The sequence below is a fragment of the Poecile atricapillus genome, chromosome Z (genome assembly GCF_030490865.1).
Source record: "Poecile atricapillus isolate bPoeAtr1 chromosome Z, bPoeAtr1.hap1, whole genome shotgun sequence".
NCBI lineage: Eukaryota > Metazoa > Chordata > Aves > Passeriformes > Paridae > Poecile > Poecile atricapillus.
Window position 1 is genome coordinate 27135345 of NC_081289.1, and position 18977 is coordinate 27154321.

At 42.2% G+C, this 18977-nt stretch overlaps 1 protein-coding gene across 1 annotated transcript; it reads left to right on the plus strand.

Annotated features, from left to right (window-relative positions):
* The first annotated feature begins 5898 nt into the window (after window positions 1-5898).
* RBX1 (ring-box 1) lies at window positions 5899-16830 on the plus strand. Its single transcript, XM_058827688.1, has 5 exons — window positions 5899-6056; window positions 8378-8456; window positions 13947-14017; window positions 15261-15346; window positions 16651-16830. The coding sequence occupies exons 1-5, from the start codon at window positions 5979-5981 to the stop codon at window positions 16661-16663; spliced, it is 327 nt and encodes a 108-aa protein (XP_058683671.1). The 5' UTR covers window positions 5899-5978; the 3' UTR covers window positions 16664-16830.
* Window positions 16831-18977: the final 2147 nt, after the last annotated feature.

Sequence of the window (18977 nt, forward strand, 5' to 3'; positions counted from 1 at the left end):
TATGTTCAGTATAGAACTGGCAGAGACACCACCTCTTGTGGGATTTGCTGACCTAGATGCTGTAATGAACTCTCCAGTGAAGTCTAAAGCAAGGCTACTGTCAGTATATTGACATCTAGGCATTCATAACAAACAAGTTAAATGCCAGAAATACTTTAATACTGCCTTCTGAGGACTGAGTTAGGTACCACAACTTTCTGTTCCTGCTGGTATGGGAGGCAGAGGATTGATCCCTCCCTCACTCTTGGCTTCTTTTGTAATATCCATATAGTTTTTGAACCAGAAATTGCCATGTCTGTGAGCCACCTATTTTTTTTCCCCATTCCTTTGTGTATTTCTAAGAAGAAATGATATAAAATTAGTCAATTTTTTTGCCCTGAAATCACATCTGAACTCACTTCAACATCCCCCCTGCCTAAAACCAAACAAAACTAACAGTAACAAAAAAACCAAAACAAAACAAAAAATGTGACAGAAAAACTTGGATTGTTACAATTTTCGATTGTCAAATGGTGCCTTTGCTATGGCTACCAGGGACTTCAACAAGATGCTTTTACTGACAGCAGCATATTTCCTATTGTGACAAAGAAGCATGGCAAAGGCTAATGAATTATGTCTTACTGAGCAGGGCCTGCAGTTAGGAACTTGATTCCCTTAAGAGATCTTTGGAGCAATTTTGGGATACTGTATTTCTTGGGAAAAGAACAAAGAATTAATATTGGAAGACAAATGCAAAACTATAGCTCAATGGTTGTCACCTTCTTTTCAAAAATCATCACTATCTTCGACTCAGCGGAGGTAGCTTCCAGACCTCTCTTTTTTTGAAATTTTTTTGTCTGATTTTAGTGCTTGTTGCCTCTATATGACTCTCTCCCCACATTCAAGACTGTCAGGGAAAAGCTGTAGATAAGAATATCTGTAAACAGTGTTTTAGTATCTCCCACACAACAGTCTGGAACTGCCTCCCCTCCTGTTTCTGAAGGTTCATGGATTTCCCAAATCAGTAGGAGTTTATTGATTTATATGCAGGCAAGCTTGTGTTACTACTTTGGTTACTCTTGTGCTTTTTCCTGGCTACTGCTAATTAGCCTGGCAGATCTTCCAGTGTTGCTTACATGCAGTAGTAAATGAATATAACTACTTGTATTGAGTTATCATAATGTTCTTTTTTTTTTTTTTTTGTATGCTACTTAAGAGGATAAAAACTACTTTGAAAACTCTAATCTGAGCAATGAAAGAGATTCAGACTATGACCTGATACTGAGATCAGTCTCCTGCACTTGAGCTATCCCATAGCCTCTTGTCACCTCAAACAGTTTTTTCTGGGATATTCAGGTTAACAATCATCACTCCCTTGCTACCTCTTTCCTGTTAGTTACCCTCTGAAAGGCTTGTCCTCTCTCTCAACTACAATCCTAGCCTGTCTGAATTCGCAATGTGATCCCAGCTCAGGTTAAAGATTCTTACTCTCTTCCAAGGCCTCGCTCTTCCCGGTGTATAATTTTTTTTCCCCTCAGTTTCTGTAGGCAGTCTCACCCTTCTGTTTCTTCAGCCTTGTGAGTAACAGAGGTTCCCAGGCTGCAGCTGACCTAGAGGTGCGGCGACTCTTGGGCCAAGTCTTGCCTTCCCAGGCTGCAGGCGGTCCGTGAAGCCCCGGCTTCCCCGCGGCCCTCCGTGCAGGCTGGGAGCCCGGCTCTGGAACGTTTCCTTTCCTCTGAGCAGAAGCCAGGATGCTGCTTTCTCTCGGGAGGTGGCAGCACAGCCAGATGTGATCACTGTATGCAGTTTGACTCCCAGAACTGCAAAGGGGTGGCAGGGAGGTGGGGTTGGTGTTGGATTCCTTCTGAGATGGAGCTCCTTAGCTGGGAGCAGGGATTAAGATGGGGAGCACAGGGGTGCTCATGCATAGGAGGCATAGCTTCAAGCCCCTTCTTGAAGCAGAATTGAATCAGCCCAGCATCCTCACGGTAACATACTGGGATGCCTCTGTCCTGACCATGTTCCTCTGTATCAGCTGCAGCTGATTGTTAGGCGTGGTGTGGGGCCCGAGATGCCCACTGTGGGGACAGTGTCATTTGCTGAGCCTGCAGGCGCAGCCCCAAGTGCTTGTTTTAATCATGTGTGGAGAAGGGCTCTGCAGGAGTTTGGGCAGAGTCAGTATATATCCTGGGTTTTGCAAGCACCCGCTTTCCTGCAGCCTGCCAGAATGGTTGCATGTTATTTTAGCTATCAAGCAGTTTAAGGTAAAATGCCAGGAGAAAGGAAGAGCAGCAATCATTCACCATCCCATTAAATGCTACAACCTGCTCCTCTCTCAGAACCTCATCTGTTCTTTCTAGCCAGTTTGGAGGCTCCCATTCTCTCCTGATGTTTTAATAATGAATTATAAAGACAGGGGTACTGTATGGGGTTTAATGTGACCGTCATTTGGAAAACATACACAGAAGCAGGGTGTTTAGGTTTCCACTGAAAGCAAGCACAGTTTGGTCCAAAAATCTATGGGATATATTGCCTAATCTACCCCTCTGTCTCTGTTCTCTGAATTCAATTTCCCTGTGCCAAGCACTCTGGAGATGCTACAGAGACTTGTAGAGAGCTTTGTTGGGTGGTTGTCTACTTCAATTTTGAGAAAGTTTTGCGGCAACACAGAATAACCGTAGATTCAGCTTTGCCCCAACAGTAATTTGTGAATGCTGTCTGTGGGCTTGTGCATCCAAAAGCAAAGAGTGCTAGAAATCCCAGCTTAGGCAACTCAAATAATTTTACTAGCATCAGCAGCTGGAGGGCAGCCAGCCAGTCAGCCCTACAGTTCTTTAAAAAGTAATAAAGTGCACCTGATTTTTGCTCCTTGGATGGCAACCACTGACTGGCAACTGGTCCCATATACCAGGTAATTCCTGCTTGATGCTGCTTAGGGCACCATTGAAACTACACCTTAAGCAGGAAGCACTGAGAGGGTGAAGCAGAGAAAGGCACGAGAAAAACTGAGGTTTGTAAGCACTTAGGAAAGGGCCACCTCCCTTTTTTACCCCCCTCTTTGCTCTTGGCAGTCTTGGAAGGCCCATTCTTACTCTCAGGATTTGCTCTGAAGAGTGTTTGAAAGTGCTGCAATTCTCCTTCAGAACAGTTTTGTTCCTAAGTGACCCAAGTGCCCCAGAAAGATCCTGTCACACTGGAGGACTAGTCATGATAACTGCTCATCTTCTGTGGGGCTGGGAAGCAGAATGCAAACCGTTCAGGCAGTGAGGACTAAGCAAATCCACCTTTCCTGTCTGCATTTTCCTTCTAATTCAGTTCTGGGGGATCCTCCCACTGCCATGTGCCTCCCTCTACCCTGGAGGGACAAGTTGTGTTAGTATGACCACCACCAGGCCTTCTGCCCGGTCCCTGTGCAGGTGCAGAGCCAGAGCTGCAAGCAGCCACACCTCCAGGAGCAGTTCCACAGCAGTCCAGTCAGGAACATGCATTCAAAGAGTGCACGTAATGGAGGAGGGAAGTATTTGAGGGATAAATCGCACATAGGAAAATGTTGGTGACTGCAGAAAAATAAACAGCAAACCACCAACAGAATGAATGTATGGGAAAAGGGCAGTAACCAAAATCCAAGACACTGGCTTGACCTTTTGAAAGGTTGGCGGTACCTTGCCTTTTAGAACGGTCTGACAATTGGGAGTTTGTCTCATTTTAATGGGGACTAACCATACTCACAGTAGTTGTCACATGTCACCTAGTCTGTCTGTCTCCCTGCCTTTTCCATTTGGTAGCCTTCTCTTTTCCCCCTGCATGTCCCAGAGATTTGAAAAATGATCCATTCTTCAAAGCATCCCTGGTAATTTGGACCACAGTGTTACATTTTTGAGACTGATGCCTTTCAAAGCTGCAGCCTTTCTTGCTGCAGCAGTTCCTCACAGCCCTCTCCAACATATAGGCTTAAGAGGGGAAAACAGGTCTGAGGAGATGCACTTTTACTAGGAGGAAAGACATTAGAGATGGGACTAAATCAACAGAAAACAGATTGTTTCAAGCAGAGAAGGTAGCTTAGCCCTTTTTATGAAGTGTGGGACTATACTGTCACTAATTTCGCTTTGCAAAGTGTACTGGAAGTCTCTTCATGCACTTGTTGGTAAAATGTATCGGCATACACAGATCAGCAAATATTAATTAATTAAATATGCTTATGCATATGCGACATGTGTTATGTCCTGCACCATATTTGCTATCTTTTTTGTTTTCCTAAGAACATCCCCACCTTTTTAGCAAGACTTAAGATCTGTGTTGCTACGTTGTTTTTGCTGCCAGATAGGGAAAGATAAATCTAGACCACAGGATTGCTGGCTGCATGGCTTTACCCCACTGGCAACCACCTCCCCCTGGTGGGAGAGCTGAGGTGGGGAGACTATAATTTTATACTACAGTAGACACTTAAAGTGAAAACTAATGTTAAGATCTCGGATATGTGTATGCCCTAGTCTACATGTTTGATCAATGTCCTGGTTTCTTACTGAGAAATGTCCTACTGGTGATGTTGCCATACACATTTATGAATTAGAATTAGAATTGATGCTTCTATTAATAAGAAATCTTGCAAATTCTGCTTTGAAAAGAGCTATTTTCTTTAAGGTGAAAAGTACATTTTCTCAAGCACCTAACTCTCATTTTGAAAATACCCCTTTGCAATAGTCCTGAATATGAAGCAACAGGACAGAAACCTGCATTTGTGCAGCTGCAATTGAGATGCCTCATAAGCAAGCAGCATCTGGGGAAAGGGCTAGTTCAGTGAAATGGAAGCTTTCTATGTATGTAATGAGAGGTGTTAAAGGGTGTTTATATGGTGGAGGGCATTTTTCTTCTTCAAACTTACGATTATTGTCTGTGCCACTCTCAGGCTCAGCCTGACACTGCAAATATTTAGGTATGTGTGTAACTCAAGGCGCAATGTCTTTCAAATATTAATCCCAAACCAATTATTAAAATTATTCCTACACATCCAATGACAGCATCATTTCATTCTTACTGAAGATCTCTGCTTTAGGTTTAAGTCTATTTGGAGACTGCCAGACACCCACCCCAGCAAGCACTGGGTCTCAGGAAAAAGTTGTATGCACACAGCAAGAGGGGTACAATGGAGCCAGACCACAACAGTGCTGCTGGGCCCGAGTACTTGTGAGAGGTAGAGTACAGATATTGCTTGCCTGTATCTATGCAAGAGAATGGCCTTTTAGTGCCTCTAGAGCTTCCTCTTTCCCACATCCATGGAGCAGCACAGTGCACAAATGGATTTAGAAGGGATGACTCTGCAGAGAGATCGCATCTCCAGGGACCTGCAAAGCTGGGTGAAATTTCAAGACCTGCGGTTGTCCTGCTGGGGAGTGTATTGCCCTCAGTTTCCAGATCATGGGGAATACTACCACCGACCTTCTCGGGAAGCTCCCAGAACCAGCTCCATCCTCGCAACACAACAGGCAAGGCTTGGGCAGCTCTGGCAGCACCTATAAACCCATGTTGATTATAACTCTTGTAAACCCAAATCAGACACCCTAAGGTGAGCGTCCTGTCTCCAGCAATTCCACGTTCATTTAAAAAAAAAACTTGGACTGCGGGAGAACAAAAGGGCTACAGCAGCAGCGCCGCCCGCCTCCACCTCGTCCTGCACCGATTACAATGGGCGAAAACAAGTTAGAAGTTTATTGAGGGCTGAAGGCCCTCATATGAAGAGGGCAGGGAGGCAAATCCCAAGGGATTGTAGTGAGGGGCGGTACCGAGAGCCCGAGCGCTGGTGATGAGGTAACTGGGCGCGGCCCCGCCCTGGCTGCCGCCCTCGGGAGCGCGCTCACGTGACCGCGCCATCAGCCCCTCCACCTGCCGGCGCGGGGAAGGGGGCGGAGCTAAAGGAGGCGTGGCAACTGTGTGGCACCTCCCACCACCCCGCCTCCCCGCGCACGCGCGCGGAGCAGGACGGGCCGAATCACGCACCCAAAATGGCGGCCGCAATGGATGTGGACACCCCCAGCGGAACCAACAGCGGCGCCGGCAAGAAGCGCTTCGAAGTGAAGAAAGTGAGGCCCCGCCGGCGCGGTCCTCCGGTTGCTGCCGGAGGGACGGGGTGGGGGGTTGGGACCGGCCTGATGCCAGCGAGAGGGACGGAGACGGGGGCGACTTCCCGCTCCCCTCACGGAGCCGGACGCCCGGTTCCGCACCGGAGTGGTGGGAGGGGCGAGGCGAGGCCTGCGGGGAGTCCTGGCGTGCGTCCTAGCCAATGGCTGAGGGGGGCCGCCGCACGTGCAGTGGGAGCTGGCCAATCAGCGGGCGCGGCTGGCGGGGGCGGGAGCAGGAGCGGGGGTGCCGGCGGGGCCGCCCCGGTCGGGGGATGCCCCGGTCGGGGGATGCCTTCAGACGCTGCCGTCCCGACGGGCCTGGGCTACTCCGTACCCAGAGCCTCTGGGCAGCTCGGGCTGGCGAGCAGCGCTGGAGTGATTGCGCCTCCCCATCACCTCCGACCGCTGTGGCCCAGCCACCCGGGCTGCCCCATGTGCCGCATAAAATGTTTTCTACAAATGTCTGTAGCTGACTTTTTTTCTCCTTGTTATTTAAGTCGAGCCATAGCAACGTGTTAGTGGACAAAATGTTCTCATGCCACCCTGGCTTTGCCTCCTCGCTCAGAGCAGCCATAATATGGCTTTCCTAATCCAGTGCCACCCGTTGGTCAGCTGGATCACGGTGATGGTCCAGGCTCTTCCCGAGAGTGTAGAGAAGCAGGGATAGATTGTGTGGGTTTACACTAAGGTATAATTAGAGGAAAAGTGACCCTCTAGACTGAATATCAGTAAACATTTCCAGTGATTCCTGCTTGTAGATGAGTTTGTTTGAAATGCAGCTGCCATCAGTGATGATGGAAACCCCGGATGTGTGCAGAAGGAAGAGTCTGGGTGACATAATTGCTTGTCCTTTGGAAATAGGGACAGATATAATGAGAGTGGTAGGAAGTAGCACCATGTATGTGTCAGTGGCATTACTCCTCCCCAGCTTGGTCCTACCAAGACCTTTATTGCATGTGTGGCTCAGTACAGGTGTGTGGGCTATCAGAGTAGACCGTGATGGGACAAGAGATTAAGTCCTGGAGAGTATGGGAGAGATAAGGGTGCTGAGAACTTTTATCTCAGCTGCCTTGAAGTATGGATGAAGTCCATGCGAGATGAGTAGATGGCCAGAAGGCCAGCTAGACTTGAAGTTGGGAGATTGGGGAAAAAAATTAGATTGCTGCTGGTGTATGTCCTAAAAGATCTAGCAGTATTGGGAATACTTTTTATATCAGTACTAATGAAAAATTGAAGAACTTATCAAAGTCCAGTACTGCCTATCAATACTTGGAAGTTGGCATTCCTCCTTTAGTGTCCCAGACTGAGGGAAAGAAATGAAAACATTGAGATGGAAATGGAGCGCAGTAGAGAATATTTACTATAGTACAGTCAGTGCAAATATATACTGAAAAACCGTAAGTGGGAAAAAAAATCTATACCACTTAAGTAGTAAATCAAAATTATTCTGATTGCCAGTAGAATATTTTGGATTGCATTGGATGTTGAAGGCAGACCCACTTATTTAAAGAGTTTACAAAAGACCTGATTATGGGTTTTGTCTGGATGAATAAAAAGGTACCATGTTTTTCTGCATGGCTTGCCCCTAAAGTCCTCAAACCCTTCCCCTGAAGTAGCATGGGATAGTGCTATTACTTTTTTATATGTATAAAGTAAGTCCTTGAAAGGTGGATTTGGTAGTACTTTGAAATTTTTATATCCAGCCTTGATGATAGGTTGTTGCTTATTAACCTTTTGTAGGGAAGATTATTCAAGATTCAGTGGAGAGTAGCCTTAGAGATTTAGTTCCTGACCCCAACTGCTCTGAAGGGTGATTCCTAGAGGAACTGCTGCAAATAATGGGAATTCCTCTTACAAAAATCTCATCTGAATTGGTCTTTCTCCAAGGGACTGTCCTTTCCTTCAGAATTGAGGATTTGGCATGAGCTGCACCCTTGCCATTGGATCTTGAGTAGAAATCCAGATATTTGCATTTGATTCACAAGAAGAAAAAAAAAAAATGCTGGGGGAGGAGGGGAAAGGTGGGCTGTGTGAGTTACTTTATTTTTGAATTGGGAAGGAGACATTGTGTCTGGGAGGTTTGTGAGAGGAATGTACCACTGCTTCCTAGTAACCCGAACTCATGATGAAGAATTGTTCTGGACTTCTAAGATTTTTTTTTTCTTAAATATTCCAGCTTTTCTATTTCAAAAAGTACATGGGATCTTGAAGAATAGTGAGGATTTCTGTCCACTGTAAATTAAATCAAAACTATGTTTTTCTTTTTTTCTCCCTCTCTCCAGTGGAATGCCGTAGCTCTGTGGGCATGGGACATTGTGGTTGATAACTGTGCCATTTGCAGAAACCACATTATGGATCTGTGTAAGTAAATGTGAGGGAGCACAGTTTGTACTTGTATGTGATGAACAGCTGAACTATATCCAGCTGAGGATATAATTCAGCAAAGCTTTCTGTTCGTAACTAACTCTTGTGCTCACCTCTATTTTATGTAATGCTGAAGTCTCATAATCCATTTTTGTAACCTCTGTCACCATACTGCTTCTCCCTCACCCTTTTCTTGTAAAGGGTAGGATCACTTGATGCCAGATCAACAGACATGATGCTGCTGAGTGTATTTTGAATGCAATAAAGAAGAAAAGGAGTAGTAATAAAGAGGAACTGAAATTATTCGGGGTTCACAGACATTGCTTCCAAAGAGAGGTATTATATTTCAGAGCTGGGGAGGTTGCTATGAGTGTCAACTTCTCAATGACACTCATTAAGATGAAGTCTTGTAACACTGTGTCTGTGTCTGGCAAGGAAAGGCATGGAGTAGCAAATTAATTTGACTCCTCATTCTATAAAACCTACCTTGCCTAACTAATTTAGTACATGTTATAGAAGGGGGAATTTTATAGCCACCTAGAAAAATATTTTTTCAGTTACAAAGGAGAGGAATAAAATGCCAAAATAAAAAGCGATACATTGCTAGTATTGGTTTGATTTGAATTTTTTTTTTTTGCTGTATAATCTTGATAGTTCATTGCTATAGTGAAATAGGACTGTGTGCATGAAGTCACTGTTTTCAGTCCCTTAGAGTATTAGTAATGAGTACAAACCTATTTTTTTTTTCTCCTCAAAAGTGACAAATTACTGTTGGCACCGTAACTGTCTGTCTTGTTTCAATCATGAAGGACAGAAGACCTTTTAACATACCCAAGATAGAAATTTGCCTATGTTCCTATAATGTGAAGCTGATGAAATCCCCCAAAACAAGCCCAGGTCCAAGGACAGTGCCTGGGCACAGCCTGTCCTGATCCCATTGGAATAGTTTTGTTGCACTTTGGTTTTATGCAGTTGCCCTTGGAACCAATAGTATTGGCAACTTCTTGTCAATAAGACTGTATGGGAATAAAGCACTGCAGAAAAATGAGACTTCAAGTTTATAAACTTGAACAGCTACTGAGGGATGCACCTAATTTTACTCCATATTTAAATAATAGTTACAAAATTACTCTCAGAAGCTTTGTTTGGGTGATTTTTTGTGATTTTTTTTTAATAAAGAGGAAACACACTGTAACACACCAGTCTGAAAATGGGTTAAGCAGGTTCACTTCTCTTCTTGAGGACTGATATGTTTGCATTTTGAGCCAGCTACTGCCTATCCATGCTTCAGTTTATTCTTGGTTATTAGACAGGGGATGATAACTCTAAAAAGAACAGGGATTATGAAACAAGTTGAGGTCCTTTAATGTAAAGATTTCTTTTTTAAGTGTCTCTAACCTGTACTGTCTTGGAAAGAAGGTAGACACTGGACTACTACTTAGTCACTCAGGTTTATAATATATTAGAGAGGAAAGCATTTTGCTGACAAAATGGAATTTCAAAGATTTATTAGAACATGTTACATTTATAGAATTTACGAATGTATAGAATAAATATATAAAGTCCTGTAATTCAAGGTAATTATTCATGATAAGAGGGATGTATTTTAAGATAGGAGATGCTGGGGTGTTTCTTTCTATCAATCTGCCTCAGAACTAATTGTACCTTCCATGACAGACCAAATACAGTCTCATATATTTGCTTTTTTTTTTTTTTTTTTTTATAAATAGCAAATAGGACATATGGGATGAAGGAGAGGTGTGGAGAAGCTGGAAGGAGAATGGACAAATTCTATTTTTCAGTAGTAAATTTTGTTTATCGGTTCTTAAAAAATATTTTAAAAAGTCCTACCAATATGTGGGTGGGGGTTGAGAGTATATAGGTAGATTAGGAAAAACAGTAAAGAAAAAAGGCATAGGTAATTTCTTTTTCTTTTTTGAGTTGCTCAATCATGACATGTTATTAATTTGTATGAGCAATGTTATGAGAATCCTGGACTGCAAATGACAGACTAAAATTGACAGCATACAGAGTAGAAGGGATATCTAAATTGGTATTCCGAGATCAGTGTTGGCTCTGGATTTGCTTACTTCCTTATTACAGATCATTAATGTTGTTAAAAAACCCTTTAATTAGATTTTCAAGCATAATATGTGAAGTGATGGCAAATTGAGAAAAAATTAATAGAATGTGCAGGGAAGAACAACACAAGATTCGATTTGATAAAATGCAGGATCCAAATGTCTCCCACTCCTAGCGATGAAGAGAAGCCTAGAATGGGAAAACAGTAGGAGAGTGATAAGTAATGCCAGTCATGGCAACGAAAGTTTATTAATGTTGTAAAGTCAGACATCAAGGTTAAGGTGTCATGCAATTCTCCCCGTGCATATGCCTTATGACTGGGTAATAATGTGATTCAAAGGATCCCCCTGCCCTCAGTTTGGTTTGTATTCAGTGTACAGAAGGGGTGAGTAGATTTCAGTGTTTTGGTTTCATTCTTCTCTGGGAAGGCCCAGGTTCTGTTTAGATTTTACTTTGGTCTGTCTTCAAAGGCTTGCTCTATGATGCTGTCACTGCAACATGGTAAGTTGAGGAGTGTTAACAGGTTGTTTAGTATATTGGATTATCTTTTGGTCTAAAATGTGTAATGGCTTATTATAGTAAAATGACCAGCTCTGAACTGTGTAATATGTGCTGTCAAAATACTGTCCCCTTGCTTTGACAGTAACATGCTGTGAATCCAGCTTCACAAAGATAGATATGTTGCACAAAATCCAGAGAAAAGTCTCAGGATGTTTATTAGATGGAATGGGTTTGGATTTTTCTCTTGATCTGTAAATATACAGTTGATTTCTGCAATACAATTTGCATAGGAACCATGGGCCGGTTCTTAAGATGTCAAGATTCAGAAGCTGCCATTATATAAGATGCATTTCTGCAACCCCCTGAGTTTAAATGCTTCCATTGCATCTTTCACAATTATTTACAGGTATTTCAGGTTTTAGCTGTATCTTTCTGTCCTCACCTGCAGATACTCTGTCAAAAGCTAGGCAGCAGGAGAGTCATTCAGTATTCCTCCAGTACCTGTTACTATCTGACTCTCACTGCTTCTTTTGGGTCAGCAGATGGTAAATAGCTTCTGTTTCTTTCAAAAGCCAGAATCATCAGCTTTTATTCTAGGATGGAGATTGTCCATGTGTGTTATTTATGGTTTGGTTTTTATTTGTTGATATGTTTTCCTTTTCTGAAATGAAGCAAGTAGGAGACCAAAAAGTGCTTCAGCTTTTGGGAGGCCCTTTTTTGGCAGCCAAATGTAGCAGTGCTGGCAGTAGCTACCACTCCAGTGTGTTTGAGGGAGCTAACCCTGGGTGTCTTGTTGGAAGGGCTTTTCATCACCACCAAGGAACTCCTCCTCAGCCACTTCCACCAAAGTTCATCTGTCCTCTTAAACTTTTTGGACTGTCATGCTTTAGACTGTCAGTGAAAGTTTAGGTTTGTCAGTGAAACTTTGAGTAATGCTTAAATGAATGCCAGTGCTGCTTCTTTTCTTTGCCTAAACCATCTTTCTTCCCTCTCACTCCCGGTAAATTACAGAGTCCTTTAAATCCCGCAAAATTAAAAATTGTGTTCAAGCAGCTCTAATGTTAGAGCCTCTTAAAAAATAATGGCTAGGTGGACTTCACATCTAATATGCCCAATATTTTGTTTCCAGCAGGGAAAGAGAAGAAACAAGATAAGTATATTGTGTGCTGGAGTATTTTCCTTGCTTTCAGGAGAAGCTTTCTGAATGAAACTTGGCTTACTTCTTGACTTTTCTCCCTTCAGATGAATTGCCTCATCTTTTCCTACTACTCATCTTCCCACCATTATCTGTTACTGTACAGACTCTGGCCAGATATTTAAAAGTTAATATACTATGCCCCATGACCATTAGTCTATACTGCAGTAACAGTAAAATTGTTGCAGTTATCTCAGGTGTAGAATTTTATACAAGTATCCAAAAAAATCAAAGTTCTTCAAGGGTCTTGAGTATCTTCCACATTCTTAACCAGATTTAGTTTTATTGCAGTATGTACTGAGAGATTTAGGAATTAAGACATCAGACCTTTCAGAAGTACTTCTATAGACAGGCAAGGGATTGAGCTTTTGACTTCTTGCTGTGGTATATCATACCTTCGATGTAAACCATATGATAAATACAGGTTCACTCAAATCTTGCAGAACAGCTGTTGCTACTGAGTTTCTTTAGACATCAGTCTTGTTCTGAGTAGTTCCTCATGACCAAAGTTAATTGACATCTTTGCATCTCAGAAAAAGTGGGCCTTTTATTTTGTGCACCTCCACACCTGAAAAGCATGAATAATGGAGAAAGGGATGAACAAATAAAGATCACATTCTTCAGACAAACCTGTAAGATTTGAAAGTTTTTGAATCTTCAGTTGGTGAATCAAATTCCTTTTCCTTTAAGCATATTCAAGCACACAAAGAGTGAACAGAGAATTGGAGCTCATTCAGACATCTTCTTTGCCAGGACAAAAAATCTGAAAAACAAGAAAGCAGCAAGCCCTTGTATTGAGCTCTAAGCTGATCATCTCTCAGCAGATCTTTTTAATTCATTTGGGTTTTACTCTTAAAGAAGGCATCCTTTAGCAAGAAGTAAAATGTTAGTGTTATAGGTTTGTGCTGATGATGATGGAGGAGTTGGAAATACCTTTTTTTCTTCTGAAGTTTCTTCTTGAGCTGGAGCAGAAGTGAATGGTTCACTCTTTAGAATGAAGAACTGGCTTATAGGATTTATTTTCTCAGTATTGTTCTTCTTTCCTCACTCTTTTTCATCTCCTTCATCCATGCTATCTGACACAAAAGCCCAAAATATGACCCAAACTCATAAATAGTTAGGGCTGGGGATCCTCCTGGGTACTCAGCTTCAAGGCATAAAAAGTCCAAACCTGTATTTGCTATTGTGGATTTTTGGGATGTACTTACCTATCACATGACTATAAAATAAAGACAGTAAAGTTACATGAGCAAATTAATTTGCAAATTAATTAAAGTACATAACGTCTGACAGGAACATATAGGAATTTGTATTGAGAGAAACCTGGGTAAGAAGTTAATGTACTGTCAACTCATCTTCAAAAGACATCTCTGTGAACGCAAGAGGAAAAAATGGAAAATATTTATCCTTGAAATTTGCGAAGCAGACACATGTTGCCAGCAGATGAGCTATGTACTCTTGTCCTCTGGAACTTTGGAATACTAAAATGTAGAGGAAGGAGGAAATCAGGATTACGTATGTTTTGATATGATACTTTTGGAAAAACAGTACACATTAAACCATAGCTCATGATACTTTTTGGTGTGTTAAATACCACAAAAGAGCTCTTCCTCCCCTGCCTACATTTGCTATTATGAGGGAATCTACCAGTTAGTATTGTACGTACATCTTAACTCCTGTGTATATTTGTTCAATCTTTATTTTCACAGGCATAGAATGTCAAGCCAACCAAGCATCGGCTACCTCTGAGGAGTGCACAGTTGCATGGGGTGTCTGCAATGTAAGGAAAATTTTTATTGTGGAGCTTGTGTGGGGTGATGCTATCCTGCTTTTTTGAAGACATGGGGCAGAATGAGTTCTGTAGCGTGTTTCACATAATCTACCAGAAATAAGGATTTTAAAGTCCTTATGTTTACTAGAATGTAGAAAGGAGAGAGAAAATGAAAGATGGAGAGATTTAATAAGACACAGAAGCAAAGGGAGGAAGATAAGCCTTAATTTTTTTTTTTTTTTTTTTTTTTTTTAAGGAATAATAGATCTTTCATACTGAACATGATTTTCCTGATCATGGTTTGCCTAGGAGTTATACCTTTTCCTTTCCCCCAGTAATAGGATCGCTCGGATGTCAGCCTGCTTGATTTGTCTATGTGCAGGCTAATTCAATGAGTCAGTCTGGGATAGCCAGGTGATTTGCTTCCAGTTTTGGGGGAAGATCAAATCGACTGGTCACACTAGCATGTGAACTCCAAACTTGACTACCTCACTAGCCTGGGCCTGAGTTGGAAAATAAACTATTCCATGGTGGAATAACTTCCTGATCCTCAGTCCCATCTTTACTGTGCTGTGGGATCGAGTTACAGCGTGATAATGCTAGAACAGGACTATAAATGTTGCAATTCTGTTTGCAGAGGACAAGAGCAAAATTTTTAGCCATGTCAGGATATTCTAGTGTCAAAATTATGTTGTTGTGTATGAGACTCACCACAAGTAGAACTTTGATTTTAAGTAGCTGTGTGGAGTAAGAGAAAGGATGCTCTTATTAAACACATAAATGAGATTTTTTTTTTCTTTCTTTCTAATTTTGCAAATTCCTTTTTATTCAGGCTCTGGTATCTCCTGCAAACTGACAGAAAGCTTCCTTCAGCATTTATACATTTATATCATCCCTGCTACTCACTCTGAAATCCTCTCTTTTCTTTCTGATTATGCTTCTTATCAGCATCTGCTCTGCCAATTTTAGCAGCTGCTAAACTCTGCACTCCCTCCTTCAACAGAAGTCAGTCAGATGCCAATGAATGCACTGTGGAGCAGGCTCCCTGCTGCGGTTTCACTAATGTTTCCTCCTCTCTGAAAATGTGGATCAATTCCTTGGTGTTTATCAGCTAATTGACTGATCAGTTGTCCCCGCCTTTGCCTGCAAACTCTTGCTACTCTCTTCTTATTGTGATGTTTTCAGTGGTAGTTTTCACATTGAGATGCTTTCATACATTCTGAAATTATGTGATCTGAACTTTGTCTTCCAGCACGCTTTCCACTTCCACTGCATCTCTCGCTGGCTCAAAACTCGCCAAGTATGTCCACTGGACAACAGGGAATGGGAGTTCCAAAAGTACGTATCCTGCACAGATTTCAAGATAAAAAGTCTACTTGCCATGTAAATATAAATGATCAATGTCAGATTGGTGTGTCTGAGGGCATAATTACTGTTCAGAGAGGTTCTTTCCTTAGTCACCTGGGTCTGAGATCTAAAGGAAGTCCAAACACATGTGGAGTATGTGGGAGCTGTTAAAAAGTAGTGATTTCTACTGACGGTCTCTAAAGAATGGAGGGCAGGAGAGAAATTGAATTAGCTAGAAGTAGAGTCTCAGATGAATACTGTGCTGCTGCATGAGCAATTTGGGTTTAGGGAATGACCTGAATTCAGCTGCTTGGGTTCCAAAGTGTTGCTGCTGAGGTGCCAGACATCTTATTGTGTCCCTCCGTTATCTTGATGCTTTGTTTCATAATTCTGATAGCCTCAGAGATTAATAGAGCTGATTTCCTAGCATTTGGAAATCAAGTGTCCATTTAGCCATTCCTGCAGCTTTGGCCCATTTATTTATAATTGCTGTATTGTTTATTTAATGTTTTTTAAAGGTCTTATGTTAAGAATAGCGGTAGGTAATCCAAGAATGGATTTTTGAGGGATAATCATATTTTGAGAGGTAATTGTCTGTTGAGAGTAGTTAGGAAGTTTGCCTATCACTTGCTTCATTCTGCACCATTGATCTAGTAATGTTTTCTTAACTGTGTATTGTCCCTCTCCCCACCCACTTTAAAAAAAATAAATTAATTCTGGCCAGAGTCCAGACTAAACGAAAGCAAAACAGGTATTATAACTATTGAGGATTGTGTTTGGGCTCTGATACAGTCAGTTGTGCAAATCATCATTGACATGACAACTGAAGTACCATAGTTTTGATATTAGCATGTTTCCCTGAACACACAGTGAAAACTGAGTCCATGTTGCCTGGCTAATCACTTCATAATGCACGGGCAGCATGATGAGAAACAGAGACATGAATTAATATTTTCTTATGTGTGCTCAGTGTTACTTCAGGGGCTGTGACAAGCCTTGGCCTTGTTTCGTGCCAGATATATTTGAAGTGGGATTCAGGGCAGAAGGTAACTGGTACTGAGATCTCTTTACACATGGTGTTGTGGATTGCTCAGGCTCTCTTCTAACTGGTGTCTGGGTAGATTTTTTGGGGAAGTGAAATGTGGACAACTTCCTAAGATTTTCTTAACAGCATTTCACCTTCATCCCATTTACATGTTAATTATGTTGTGGTAGAATGAAAATAAATCCATCCAAACCAGCACGCCAATGAATTGTAGTTTTTAAGGAAGCATTAACATATTATCTGTTTACAGGTATGGACACTAGAGAGATGGTCACACGCTTCTTGTTATGTCATCGAACTCAGTTGTTCTTGTCACTATGGGTTTGTTTTAGTGACTTGGAAAGTCAGTAATGTATACGATTCTTCTTTCATGCTAATTTCTTCCTATTGTATACCATTGAATAAAGTCTTGCTGGAGCTTCCTGTCAAAGTTTTTTGTCTTGTGTTCAGGAGCATGGGGGAGGAGAATTATCTGCAGACTGGGGACTTAAGCTAAGTTAACTCTTTAGATGGGCAGTGCTGCTTCTTTGCTGTGCCAGGCTTTTGACTGTGAGCTTGGTCTTACTCCCACACAACTGAGAACCACACCTTTGGCTCGCTGAGGTTGGTATTAAGCTCCATTGAGTAGTGCATTGGGTGCAGGATTTGGCCTAAGAGTAGTTTATGCAAATAGCTTTTCGTGTGGACATGCTTTATTACAGCAGAGTTGAAATGATGATCTATACAATTAGGGGTTGTGTCATCCTTAGAAACTATTCTCTCACTTCTGCTCTTGCGTTTGACTAGACCACCTCCCCTGCAGAGGAAATTTTCACTAACTTCCCAGTTCCAGCTGTTTAGCTTTGGGGAACGGAAAAGGGATGTCACTTTTTGTCAGTGTTCATAAAGCACATTCATGTGTTGAGTGAAAGTAAACTCAGGAAATTCATGTTCTAGATTGGATGGAAAGCTAAAAGTAAGCAGTCTATAAGAAGTCTACAAGAAACCCAATTCTTAGTTGGTTTCTAGTGGTCTTTTTCCCAGTTCCAGTCCAATTGGCCAAAAATCATTCCCCTGAAAACTATATAATGTTCTGTTTGGTGTCTCCTCTGCCAAATGGCCTGGTATCCCACTCATTGCATCAAATTTTGCCCTCTATGTCAACAGCTGCAGCAGATGCTGGGAACTGAAACAGCATTCAAGAAGTTTTGCCTGCTACAAAAGGCTGCCTTTGTATGTCAGCATTAGTGGACATGGTAGATTTCTGTCCTTGGCTATTCATGATGCCATCTTTGGATGTCATTTTTTTTGCTGGTTACTGAGGATGGGAAATTTGATAGCTGATGCTAAACATTAGTGTACTGTAGTGATAGGGGATAAAAATGGCCAATGACAGAACCAAAACTTGCAGGTTTTTCAGTAATTGCTGGGGCTTTCTCTAATCTGCAGCAAGCAAATGTCAGGATTATTTTATCAGTTGGTGTCATTGCTCTGAAATTATATTGCTCGCTGTTTTCCACCCTTAAGAAGAAAACAGGAACAAGTAAGACTGGAAGAGTTTATAGCTAGACAGTTTATTTACCATGTTTCTTGGTAGAAAGCTCATCCTGTATTTGCCAGGTAGTTTTGGTGATGGAGGCAGGAAGGGAACAGAAGAGGAGGGGGAAGATGATCTCAACAGTGGTCAAAGTATTCATCCAGGCAACAGGGTATCCAGGTTAAATGCCATTCCCTGAAATTTGAACTATTTAATGTCCTGTTGAGATGAGTGAAATGTCAGACGTCCCTGTTTTTGATTGTCCATTTTGGTTGCAGTGTTTGGTTTTTCAGGACCTGGTACCCAGATGTTCACCAGTTTATATCCTTGAGAACTTTGTTTTGGGTCCAGCTACATTGTTCTGATTCATCCCCCTTTCATCTGTGCATATTGCCCTGAGCTTATTTCTTTTAGATGGGGACAGACACATTTTCCTCTCCTCTGTGGCTTCGTGTACATTTGCTTGAGGCTGTGCCTGCAGAAAGACAAGGGGGTTTGGTATTTTTTATTGCCTTTTTTTTTAATGTACCCTCCAAATGGCTGGCTACAGGCACTCTTCCCTAAACATCCTTTGAAACTCTGTTCTGCTGCAGTGCGTAAAACTCTGTTAAATTTGATTTCAGATTGCTTTTGTAGTGTCTGTCCCAAACCTGGTTTTCCCAAATGGAAAAATACAGAGTGTAAAGCACCAATTGCATACATCCTCAGGAAAGAAAATCCTTTCTCAGCTGCTGCCTTTTGCAGTAGCCCTGCTGCCATTTCCCCTGCTGCAAAGGTGATGGGCCATGGCTGCTGCAGCATAGGGCTGCTGGCAGCCCTGTTTTCTGTAGTGCAGAAATGCACTAAGGATTGTGTTTGGAGGGACAAGGAAAAGCTTCAGTGAGTGAGCTCAGAGAAAAGCTGTGTGGCACAGGCAGCACCAGGTGAAGGTACAAGAGATCTCTTTAATCCAAGGGCACAAAGTGCCCCATTTCCCAGGGAATGCTTGTTTGCTTGGGCTGGTATGGCTCTGTCCTAACTTTTACTGTTCACCCTCTCCACCTCTGCTAGATGTGGGAGAA

Excerpts from the sequence above, each read along its gene's own strand:
- RBX1 (XM_058827688.1), top strand. The coding sequence starts at position 5,979 with ATGGCGGCCGCAATGGATGTGGACACCCCCAGCGGAACCAACAGCGGC. Across the intron at positions 8,457-13,946 it reads AAACCACATTATGGATCTGT|GCATAGAATGTCAAGCCAAC; the intron begins GTAAGTAAATGT and ends TTATTTTCACAG. Across the intron at positions 14,018-15,260 it reads TTGCATGGGGTGTCTGCAAT|CACGCTTTCCACTTCCACTG; the intron begins GTAAGGAAAATT and ends TTTGTCTTCCAG.